Below are 12,982 nucleotides of genomic sequence, written 5' to 3' on the forward strand. Positions count from 1 at the left end.
TATAATTACTTTCGTCCAACCCCCCACCTCCTAATGCAAATCATGTCGAGGGGCCCTCGTCAACCGAATCTCGATCAATCGGTAATTAAAAAAGCTGGATCTTGGTTGTGCGAAGTGCGATAGGATCTCTATCGTGAGTGTGGTGACGCACGAACGCCGAGATCTTAGCGAGACCATAAACTCTCATTAAAAGCGCCGTCGTGTTGCGTTGTCGCAAAAAGATCATTCGCGATAGCAGCCTCCGACCAGTCTGACGGAACAAGGTGAGGCCGCTCGTCGTACTGTCTACGCCGCATTTCACCCGGGTTTTTGCTCTTCTAAGTCGTCGCGCGTAATTCGATGCTTATCTTTGACATCATCGCGAAACGCCAAGCCCCCCGTCCAGAGAGAAAGAGTAGAAAGTCGTCGATTGTGGTCCGGGATCAACTCGTTGTTTTTCAGCGATGTTCTAAAATCATGCAGCAAAAGTACCTTAAACTCACACTTTTGGTTAATTTTGTTTAGCGTGCAGCGCGACAGCCTTTTCAAACTCAAACACTCGAGTTGTTTTCGTGCCAAACCTTGTCAAAGTCAGGTGGGATTGACGCGCTGCTGCTGCAAGGGCGCCAACCCACTCAAACTCTCCTCGTGCACTCACTTTGCACGATGCGCGGGAGCTGTTTACCTTGCAAGCATCATCATTATTCATCGATCAAAATTGCTTTTAAAGCTCAATTAAATAATTTCACACACACAGAAAATGATCCACTTACCGCGGAAAAGTACGCGCGCGCTGACCAACATTAGCGGAGGAGCCGCCGCAGATCTTTACCCGTTGATAGTGGCCACTTGGCTCCACTCTGAGTGGTCAAGGGGGAGCGCTTGAAGAGTCCATTTGGAGAGCGCCCACCGCATAATGGAACCGTCGATCGTGGCGGTCAACTGTCAATCAGGGCTAACACGTTTGGAGCCTCGCTGCTGCAACTGCAATTAATTTATATGTTTTATTGGAAGACTGAAGATTCTAGCGCGGGACGTCCCGAACCCATGCAGCACAAGGCGGCGCGTAACTCATCAGACGGTTTTTCGCAATTAATCGGAAGTTTTAATTGCTCCCCGCGGATGATGCGAAGTTGTGCCGATTCGGCCATGTCTGCGCACTCACTGTCAGACTCTGCGGAATGCCGTAAAAAGGTTTTTATCGATCGTTTTAGTGCTGGAAATAAAATAATGAAAACCCTCCCTTAATGGAGTGGTGTGGCGCACAAACAGGAGATCTGACGAGATCTGCACTGCCAAAAAATTGCTCACGAAATTGGAATTTCGGTGCGTTCGTCGTCGCTGCAGCGACGAATCTGTCAAAAATCTCGACTGCAGCTTTGTTTTCTTCGTTTCGCTTTATTACACGCAGGGCTCGCGCATAATTATGTCCAATTAGCGGTGGTCGGTTGCTCCCATTTTTGGGACTGCGCTCTTTTTTGTTCCGATTTTTCACTTCCAATTTCAATCGGCGTGGCTCGCGCTGCCCAAAAGTCGCTTCTGGACGAAAGAGCGGTCGTTGATCTGGTTGCACCAGGGGGGCGACATCTATATCTCACTACAGGCAGCTCGCCCGCAGCCAACACAAGTTGTCAACTTCGGCACCAGAACAAAAGGGAAATGTCAACTTCGGCTCCAGCACAAAAGAACAGCTGTTCGTTACGGAACCAAAACAAAGCAACTGCGCACTGTAAAAAAAAAGTACAAAAACAGCAGGCATAAAATGGAAATAAAGTAATTATTGTTTCTATGTAAAATTTTACCGCAATGTACGTTTAAGAGTTAGTGTATGTTTGTGAGGTGATTTTTATCATTTTTTTTTTGCAAAATAAACTACTAAAGTTGTGATTATTAAGCACACATCGGGCCGATGACCTTATTTAAAGTTGTACTTTTATCACATGAAATGTTTAACTTAACTACTGTGTAATTTGACTTTTACTAAAGTAATTCTTATAACAAAAATTGAATTATTAAAAAAAGAAATACTTTTGTTTTCACTGTGCGCAGTTTGCGCGCGTTGTCAATCTCAATCACCCAAGATGGCTGCCGTTAGCATCCCCCTGGGTTGCACACGATAATGGCGACTTGCGCAATGTTGAGTTTAAGCTGCTTTTGCTGCATGGGTCTACGAAAACGTTGATTAAACTTGTGTCTTGTACAAAAATCCGCAGGTTGACAAAAGAGTACTAAATTTTGAGTTCAATCTACTTTTTGCTGCATGGGTTCAAGATTTTTGACAACTATGTCAAACACTGTAACTGAAAATCGCACTTTGCTGAGTTCGTTTTCGCACCTCTTCGTACGTTTTTTTTCAGTTCAATTACGATTACACTAAAAAGTGTAATCGTAGTTGAACAGAAAAAACGCACTCAAAAGTGTAATCGTAGTTGAACTGAAAAAACGTACGGAGAGGTGCGAAAACGAACTCAGCAAAGTGCGATTTTCAGTTACAGTGTAGGCGTTCTGACAGGATTTTTGACACAGATATAGATTCTTGACCAGCTCTATTAGCATTTTCCGTGACTAAGGCTTGTGTCCATGATGAACCTCTGCATGGAAAGTTCAACTACGCTTGTACTAAAATTTCCACGCCAACTTGTACTCAATTTTAAGTTCTGAGTCTGTTACTAACTCACCTCTTTTGTGAGGGAATAACTCGTACTAAAATCTACTCGCTTACAAAAAGCTACTGAATTCAGAGTTCAACCTACCTTTGCTGCATGGGTTCAAGAACGGTGTCACCTTCATGAACTCTACCCAGCCAACGTCCTCCTCAAAAACCGCAGCGAATTCGGGGCTACCGACTGCGCGTGGAACCTTCTGGTCCGGAATTCTCCCATCGACAGGTCTTCCTAGAGAGCCTTTCCGGCTTGCCATAAAATCTAATCATCATTTTCGCCCTCTGCCACGGCAACAACACTATCGCGACGACGGCAAGAAGGCGATACAATATTATTTAATAACACAAACAATGAGCCAATTTGCCTCGGCCCAGTTGGTGGCATCGGGGGGCTCCTTGGCACCACACGAAGACGTTCTAGTTGATAATGCCATTATCCGGGGTCTCTAGCCTGATCATCATCGGCACCGCGCCTTCTTCTTCTTCTGCTTCGCAGCTTATATGATTCTCTTCCGCCAGGTCGCGCTGATGATGTCTAAGCTTTACGATTATTGCCTGCAATGATATTGTTATTGTTATTAGTGCTCCATTATGAAATTATATGAAAAATACAATATCTCCCTTTGTTCTGCGGGGTTCCCTCTCGGATCTGTGAAAGCTGCTGGAGACCTGCGGATCGCTTGGCGTGCCTTTGTAGCAACATTGAAGCATTCATTATTATCGGCCTGCACCAACACCAGCGACCGCAAAGGATGCAAAGTACAAGGCTCGGGTCTTCCAGGTCTTCAAGATAGAAAATGAACTCATTTTTTGTGGTTTCTTTCGATCGGTTTCATCTTTCAAGGTTTCTCCGCCGCCGCTCAACGCCCAGCAGCTACCGGTTATTCAATCCGTGTGGGACGGCTGTCCTCAAGAATAAGAAGTCCGCTGTGTGTCCCGTTCCCCGGGAACCGCAAACTTCCATCATTATCTCGGGCGTTCATCAACCGCGATTGAGCGACGTAGAAAAATGGCACTCATAAATATCATTTTCACATCATCGTCGCTCGCCTGGCGAGCATATATCAACGAAACCGCAAATTTACTCCCCCTGAAGAAGTAGTCCTCGCGGGATCACTCGCTTTTAATCTCGCAAGCGAGCTTTCGACGACGACAATAAAAGCTCGATCGTTATCAGGAGGGGGCACCTCGTGTCGAGCGCGCACTCTCCGTCAAAATCGTGATGGGCTCTGGAAATGTCAAAAACTCAAAACCCCCTCGCGATCGTGGCCCGCTCTAATCTTAATCTGGTGCTTACTCCAAGCTTGCTAGTAGAAAGTCGCTGAAACGTAATCGATTTGGTGATCGCGCGCAAACTGCCCTTCCGGGCAAACGAGAGAGAAAAAGGGTGGGAAAACTTGTCTCATTAGAGCGCCGCCGACCCATGTGTTTACTTTTCGCGCATTTCCCTACCGCCGTAAGTGGATGTTTCCCCGAACCCATTTGTCATTGCCGAGCAATGTCTCATTACCCGGCCCATGCGTGTCCTCCCTTTTGCCGATGGGAACTCGTTTCGGGGATGAGAGCAATTACTGGGCGAGCTGTGTGAATAGGTTGTACTAAAAATGTACCCATTTTTGAGTTGTCAACCTGCGTTGATTGCTGCGACGAGTGTCCCACCCCTTGGTTGACGTTTGACAGTTGACGAAGCGTCGCTTAATCAACAACAACAACAGAAATCGCGTTTGAAACGCAAATGTAACGACAAGTGAAAGATTTTGAACACTCATATTTCTGCGCCGTTACAATCAATCTTGATGGTTGACCAACCAAATGGAAGAGGGGAACTGTAGCTATTTTTCTAAGACGCTTTTGCTCTGTAACTCTACATGTTGGACTACTAAATCACGTGTTTACCATATTGCTGCGGTTCTTCACTCGACTGTCTCGTTAAAAGTACATACACAAACCCAAAAACGCGCGCGGTTGTGGTCGTGTTCTCCCAATCGGCGAAAGGTCTCGCGCGCGTCTCTATGGGAAACGATAAAAAAGAAATTACGGAATGCTCATTTCTCCACCACTCATCATCACTCCATCAGCGAGCAGGGTTGCTCGTGGTGAATTCGCGAGGGCGAGGGCAAACATGTGCGAGGGAACATGCCGCAGCAATTTCTCAATCATTTGAAACGCGCGCGACCGATCAGTTTTCGCATTCACGGGCCTCCTCCGGATCTCTGCCCGTGATGGGAAGAAATTGGTTCGGCGGCGCAGATATGTTGCAAAATGTTGTGCAGAACAAGTTGTAGGACTCTGCGAGCGATGTGGGAACCGAACGCGATCTTCGCGCGTTAATTGAAACTAGCGAGTGACAGTTAAACGATCAAATTTGATCGTTTACATGTCAAGGTTGGTTCGCGCGCGCAGGTTCGTAACGAGCGCCGAAATTTTCCGTGGAACATTAGGAGCTACACATGTTACGAGGCTTGCCGTGGCTAATGGGCCCATAAAATTAGATTGGCAACGGTGTTTTCCTTCCATTATTCGCAGCACGAAGCCATCGATTTTGGTCGTTTCTTGGCCCATTCATCCCTGCGCTCGCGCGTGATCCGTGGCCGATCGCGCCTGGAACCTGGAATGTAGCGGCGCGGTTCTCAATTTTCGAAATCGATAGAAATCCAATCATAAATAGTTTATCGCAGCGTGATGGCAAGTTGATTTGATTCCTTCCCTTTGGGCTCTCTGGTGGGACTCGGGGGATTTGACGTTCCAGAATCTCACGTCCCCGGTACGTGGACGTATGCCACCAACTCTCTGTCGAAGTTCCCAAGTGGTGCAGCACAATTAGTCGCACAGATTGTCGCCGAGGCCACGGCACTCCTTCGTCTTGTGTGGCCACCACAACCGTATTTCTCGCTAGTTTATGTGATAATTATGAAAAAATTAATAACCACTTTTCTTTTTCTTTCTCTCTTTTTCCCACAGCTGTACGTCGCGATATACCGGTGAATTTTGTGAGTCCACGAATCCGTGCTACAACGGGTCGGGTCCGCGGTGCCAGAACGGGGGCACCTGCGAGGTGACGTCCCGGGACGGCGTTCCGTCGTTCGTGTGTCGGTGCGCGATCGGTTTTACCGCGAGTTTGTGCGAAATTCCGGTGAAGAACGCGTGCGATTCGTCTCCGTGCAACAACGGTGGAAGCTGCAAGCTGAAGACCCTGGACGACTACAGCTGCGTGTGCGCGATCGGCTACTCGGGTGAGTGTCCCGGTGTACTAAAACTCCACGCTGACTCTGGACTAAGCCATCCTGACTTCAAAATTGACATTTTTTGGTCGAAAACACTTCCAATTTAATTGACTTCGACTTCGGTTTCTCAAAATTTACCAACTTCAACTCCGACTTCGACTCCATCTCTTCAAAAAGACCCGACTCCGACCTCACTCCACAACCCTGATTATAGCTCCAACTCTGTACTAAAACTCTACCCTAACTCTGGACTCAAAATTCTTAGCCACTCCGACTTTGACTTTGACATTTATAAAGTTTGCTGTCATAACATCTAACTCTGGGTCGAAAAAACTTCCAATTTGATTGACTCCGGTTTCTCAGAATTTACCAATTTCAACTCTGACTTTGACAGCTCTTCAAAAAGACCCAATTCCGACTCCGACTCCAACTCCATAATTCCCTGATTATAGCTCCAACTTTGTTCTAAAACTCCACCCTAACTCTGGACTCAAAATTCTTGGCCACTCCGACTTCGACTTGGCATTTCTATAGTTTGTTGTCAATTTGATTGACTTCGACTCCGGTTTCTCCGAATTTATCAACTTCAACTCCAACTTCGACTTCATCTCTTCAAAAAGACTCGACTCCGACTTCACTCTACAACACAGATTATAGCTCCAACTTTGTACTAAAACTCCACCCTTTCTGGACTTAAACTTTGACATTTATATAGTTTGCTGTCATAAAATCCATCTCTGGGTAAAACAAAAACTTTCAATTTGATTGACTCCGACTCCGGTTTCTCAGAATTTACCAACTTCAATTCAACTTCGACTTCGACTCCAGCTCTTCAAAAATACCCAACTCCGACTTTACTCCAAAACCTTGATTATAGCTCCAACTTTGTACTAAAATTCTACCCTAACTCTGGACTCAAAATTCTTAGCCAAACCGACTTTGACATTTCTAAAGTTTGCTGTCATAAAATCCAACACTTGGTCTAAAAAATTCAATTAGATTGACTTCGACTCCGGTTTCTCCGAATTTATCAAGTTCAACTCCAACTTCGACTCCATCTCTTCAAAAAGACCCGACTCCGACTTCACTCCACAACACTGATTATAGCTCCAACTCTGTACTAAAACTCCACCCTAACTGTGGAATAAAAATTCTTAGCCACTCCGACTTCGACTTTGACATTTATAAAGTTTGCTGTCATAACATCCAACTCTTGGTAGAAAAAAACTTCTAATTTGATTGACTCCGACTCCGGTTTTTCAGAATTTACCAACTTCAACTCCGACTTCAACTCCATCTCTTCAAAAAGACCCAACTCCGACTTTACTCCACAACCCTGATTATAGCTCCAACTCTGTACTAAAATCCCACCCTAACTCTGGACTCAAAATTCTTAGCCACTCCGACTTTGACATTTCTAAAGTTTGCTGTCATAAAATCCAACACTTGGTCTAAAAATTCCAATTAGATTAACTTCGACTCCGGTTTCTCAAAATTTCCCAACTTCAACTCCGACTTCGACTCCATCTCTTCAAAAAAAAAACCGACTCCGCCTTCACTCCACAACCCTGATTATAGCACCAACTCTGTACTAAAACTACACCCTAGCCACTCCGAATTTGGCATTTCTAAAGTTTGCTGTCATAAAATCCAACTCTTGGTCTAAAAAATCCAATTAGATTGACTTCAACTCCGGTTTCTCCGAATTTATCAACTTCAACTCCAACTTCGACTCCATCTCTTCAAAAAGACCCGACTCCGACTTCACTCCACAACACTGATTATAGCTCCAACTCTGTACTAAAACTCCACCCTTTCTGGACTTTAAGTTTGACATTTATAAAGTTTGCTGTCATAACATCCAACTCTGGGTCGAAAAAACTTCCAATTTGATTGACTCCGACTCCGGATTCTCAGAATTTACCAACTTCAACCTCTGCTCTTTAAAAAGACACGACCCTGACTCCAACTCCGACAAAAAAACGGCTTCAACTCCGACTCATCTCTTCCTTCCTTCCAGGCAAATACTGCGACAAGCAGAACCTGTGCGCCTCGTCGCCGTGCCGCAACGGCGGCACTTGCACCATTTCGGGCGGCCACTTCAAGTGCGTCTGCCCGAAGGGATTCAAGGGTGCGACCTGCTCCGAGGACATCGAGGAGTGCATCAAGAATCCCTGCCTGAACGGTGGCAAGTGCGTCAACACGCACGGCTCGTACCAGTAAGTACACTCTCTTTTGTTTACCTTTGCTGCAGGGGGGGCTTCCCTCAGCTGTCAAAACTTGTACTAAAAAGTACACGCTCAATCTAATCGATCTAAAGATTGAGTCAAATTACCATCGCAAGATTCTGGTGCATGGGCTTCCCTCAACTGTCAAAAAGTTTACTAGTTTTCACAACACGATCAAACGAATCGACCCAGAATTTGAGTTAAATCACAGCTTTTGCTGTATGCGCAAGCCTCATTACAGCCTGCCAGCGTCAAACGCAATCATCGTCAACAGATGGCGGAAGGGACCTTCGGGTAATCGGATACCGTAAACACAAACACTGCCAAGACCTCGAAGAGGTCTTTATTCTCTTCAGATGATCCACACGAAATTACACCTAGCCTAGAACATCGTCGTCGTCCAATCATCAACACACACACACAGCGAAAAATGGCCATTTTCGTGCGGTTTGTTTTGGGGTTCATTTTCGGCCGATAGACCTCTCGAGGGGGAATAAAAGCAGAGCAGATCGGGCGCTGAGGTTGCCTACGGCGGCCGAGAATGACTAAGTCAATGAACTATGAAAAAGTTACGAATTTGGTTAATCCAGCAAAGGCTTGCGCGGTTGTATTTGTGGTTTCTTCTTGCAGCACACACACACGCACAGCCGCACAAATTCTCGAGGTTCCCGAACATCTCGCCGCGCCGCGTAAGTGTATGTTAATGTGTATTTTAATACGCTATAGCATGTTCCATCGCGGCGCAGCGCGATTTCGACGAGATTTTCGGGAAGAAGAGCGAACACACCAAAATCAAGAGGTACACGTTTTTTTTAATTTTACCTCTTCTCGCGCGGCCTTCGTCCGCGCTGTGGTATTTCCTTCCCCCGGGGGTCTCTCCGCCAACCCCTGGTGTGGTGTGGAACTGGTTCAGTTTTATGGCCATCGCAGCGCAGTGGTCCTCAATGATGAAATATTAGACATGTTTCCATCTACCGAGAATTGAGACACACACGCTGACGGGACCACTTTCATAAAATGTAACTTTTTACGAACTTGTCGCCTCGGCTCCGCAGGTCGTAACCAGATCCGGAGGAACGAGGGGGATCTCGGAGATCAACTCGGGAACCGTGGACGACGGAATCTTTGACTCGGGTGCCCATGCAGCAAAATGAGCTTAAACTCACAATTTGGTTTGATTTTGGTTAGCGTGTAGCGTTCTAAAATTGCTTTTGCTTTTTGTACTAAAACTTAGAAACGTCAAATTTGCACTCTCAAATTGTTTTGGAAATCAAATCACAAAAAGCAAGTTACTCCAGTTTACGGTACCTATGGTCTCCTCCTTTCCTTCTGTGCCAGTTAGGATGGAACGTAAAACGTCGTAGAATTGGGGTTGAGGCAAGACACATTTTACGACCTGTAATCGTTGTCTTTCGCTGATGATAACATGTCGCCGGCGACGAATAAATTTCAAGTTAGAAGTCCATTAGAAGCACGGGCTACGGGAATCTACATAATTGTTATGGTTTGGCTTGTTTGGAACACAATCACAAAAAAAACAGTAACTTTTTGAAGAAACCTGCAATTTGGGTTGTTTAGAACTGTCTGTCAAAAATTTTGTACAGATTTATGCTACAAGCTAAACAAAACAAATAAAGTGTGAGTTTAACTTCGAGTTGCTGCATGGGCAATCTGTATTAAACAGTTTCAACGAACTTGGCTTTCTCCAAATTCACCAAAGATCATTGAACTGCAACATAATTTGACAAATACTTTCCATCCCGAAAAAAAAACGGTTTCATTTTCCTCCTGCACAAGGTGTGCAATCAGGGCAAACCTGTCCCCGCGCGGTGCTATCAGGTGCAAAGATCTTCGGCCTTCCAAACCAAAACCGGACAACCGGGGCTCACCTGCCGAGGAGCGGACTTTCGGGTGGGGTGCGAATTTATAAACGCCTCTAAATAATCTAATTATCGGGTTCGTCGCTTGGCCGGCTCCAGCCGGGCGTTCAAGTCGTTTGAATGCTCCAACATCTGGACACAAAGTCGCGCCCTAATGCGGCCGTTAGGCAGAGAACGGGCTCGGGGCATCACGATCCGGTTTTTTTTCGACGACGATCGACGATCTTGGTCCGAAAGTGATGATGATGATGCAAATTGAAGTGTAATCAAATTGTGCCCGTCAGCCGTGTGTCGCCGCGGCGAAGAATTTGGTTTTGTTTTTTGCTTTCTTTTCGGGGAAGAACTTTCCATTTTGGAGAGTGGAGCATGCAGCAAAAACCCTACTTGAACTCGAAGTTGGGTGGAAATTCGTCAGCGTGTAGTTGTACTAAAATGCTGTCAGTCTAGATTTTGACGGTTACCATGCAGCAAAATCAGCTTCAACTCAAAAGTTAATGCATTTTTTATAAGCGTGCAGTGTTCTAAATTTGTACTAAAAAGCTTGTCCGGACGGGTTTTTCGCACGTTTCATCAAGTAGACTTGATTGGAGTCAATTATTGGGCTCCATCTCCGGCAGTTCCGAGTCGTTCAACCGTGGTCGATGACCTGCAGCCGTCGAAGATGTTATTAGACGGGAGTTCCCAGTGGGGGTTGCGATCCGGGATCGCAACGCGGAAGAACCTGCGCTAGTGACAGCATGATGCTGTCGGCTACCGCGCGCGCTAGAGGATTTAATTGCACCGCCTTTTTGGAGGATTTCTATCGTCAAGCTGTCAGCTGTCCCGCAGAGGTAATTGCGGGTTTAGAGAACGGAAGACCTCTGCGGAGTCGGCGCAAATCGCGGTTCGATCCGGCCGAGGTCAAGTTCTCAGCAGAACTTCCTACTGCGGGAACTAGTTCCGACCTGCAAGAAGACATTGTGGGCTAGATTTTGATAAAAGAATTGTAGTTTAGCTGAACGCGATCAGTGGGTAGCTAAACACCCTGCACTTAGACAGTAGTTCCAGCTTTCCTCTACAGACCCTTGCATTGCTGTGACAGCCTTCAATTATCAGTCAACGGGGGCCCCCGTTAATTCAATTCAGAGTGGCAGCAGACCTAGCTGGTAGCCCCATGTCTTATTTAAGTATGCTCGACTTTTTTACCCACTGTTTCTCAGAGCACACGTGAAACATGCTTATTACCTTCGTCGTCGTCGTCGGCGGTCCAACTGTCCAGAGCGTGTGTTTGTCTGAATGCATTCAGACGAGCTGCAATTGAGCCGTCCGACCCGCGATCGCTCAAATGAGTCCCTCAGATATTAGACTTGGAGTAGTTGAAGTTTTTTTTCCCTCTCTCTCGCATAAACATAAATTATTCCCCAACTTTGGGCAGCGATCGCGAGGGTCTCCCAAATGTGGTAATTTCCAGCTACCCTCCCCACGATCACTCGATCTTCACGTCGAAATCGCGCGACGCTGACTCTCCAACTGACAGCTCCTTATTCAGCGTGCGCGATTACGCTCGCTCGCTGATTTGCACCTAGCAAAAATTGTAAATTAGGTCCGATTTCTTCACGATCGCGCGCAAAAAGTGTCCTTTTGCCGCAAAGGGTCTGCGTAATTGCGCGTGCGTGACGTATCTGCGGCGCAACAGGTCCTCGGGCAGATCCTCGTTGAGGTCAGGCCACGATCGCTGTGCAATTTACATTTCATTCGGTATACATTTTGCGCACCAACTGGTTAACTGGCGATAGCCAGGACAGGAGTAGCGCAACAGATAATCAAAGTACAAGCGGGTTTAAATTATACTGTTACTTAGAGCTGCTTGTTCCTTTCCTCCGCTTGGGCTCGGTTAATTCCTTGACTTGACAGAAGCCGAACGCGGTTGCACGGACAAGATCAGGTCAGCTAACCCTTGATGATCTTGATGGATATATTTTTTTTAGTTTAATCCTGAAAATGTTTCAAAAACATTTAATTCAATGACAACACGCGAAACTTATTTGTGATTTTCCCTTATCCCCTTAAAAAAGTGGAGAATCAACATTTTCCACCTTCCAAATCCATTTGATTGTCCCTGTTGCGCGGTGAAGATCGCCGTCTAAAAGCGAAGCGAACTCCTTACAGCCTTCGTTTCAATGGCCAGGCCCACTGCGCAAAATTAGCCGCAATGACGATTCGTTGAAATGGCTTCAATTCAAAAGCTCAAACTTAACCCAGTTATGCTGAGCCAAGGGATAATCGGGATTACTGCAAACAGTCCGCGCAGGCTCGCGTAAGGTAATACGGTATTACGCATCTCCTGGAGGATCGTCCGTAAGAAGGTTTCGCTGAGGCTACTCTTTCGGAGGGAGGACCAATGCAAAACAAGCATCCAATAATGAACGCTTCAAATCGTAAAAAAGGCTAAAATTGCCCTTAACCTCAGTCCTCGCAAAACGCACTTTTGCAGATGAGCAGAAGCTCTGGAGGTCGATTCGGTCATAAGTTGTAATTTTAGCCTGAAGTGAACCACTTTTGTTGGAACCAAAAATGCTTAAGTTATTATTGTTATTACAAGGTTTAGGGTGGCCACTCAAGTCGGGAAATCGGGAAAGTCGGAAAAAGTCGGAAATTCGGCAAAATCCGCAAAAAATCGGGAAAATGTCGGGAAAAGTCGGGCATTCCAAGCCAACTTGTTTGAAAATTATTTTCTATCTCTCGAATAAATTTGTCATATTTTGTACAATTTTCCAATTGAATTCAATCAATTTTTCTTCAGTAACTTACTTTACATTTAAGGTACCTTTCACTATTTCAATCTTTTTTAGAATGAAAAGGCAATTCAAGACAATAAAAGTCCTAATAAGTATTGAATGCATTTGACACAAATTTTCATAATATTTTTACTAATTATTTCGGCAATGTTTTTTTGGAAAGTATTCATCAAGTCATTTTAATTATTTTCTCCAAAGGTTTATCTTGAACTTTTTTTGTGAGTGTGGGTAA

At 45.5% G+C, this 12,982-nt stretch overlaps 1 protein-coding gene across 1 annotated transcript in view; it reads left to right on the top strand.

Moving 5' to 3' along the window:
• Nucleotides 1–12,982, top strand: part of LOC120414193 (neurogenic locus Notch protein) — a 121,837-nt gene that overhangs the window by 48,498 nt on the left and 60,357 nt on the right. Inside the window, exons 3-4 of the mRNA XM_039575273.2 lie at nt 5,603–5,874; nt 7,886–8,084. Coding sequence (XP_039431207.1) covers nt 5,603–5,874; nt 7,886–8,084 — 471 coding nt within the window. The remainder of the gene's footprint in view (nt 1–5,602; nt 5,875–7,885; nt 8,085–12,982) is intronic.

Source organism: Culex pipiens, chromosome 1 (genome assembly GCF_016801865.2).
Source record: "Culex pipiens pallens isolate TS chromosome 1, TS_CPP_V2, whole genome shotgun sequence".
NCBI classification, from domain to species: Eukaryota; Metazoa; Arthropoda; class Insecta; order Diptera; family Culicidae; genus Culex; species Culex pipiens.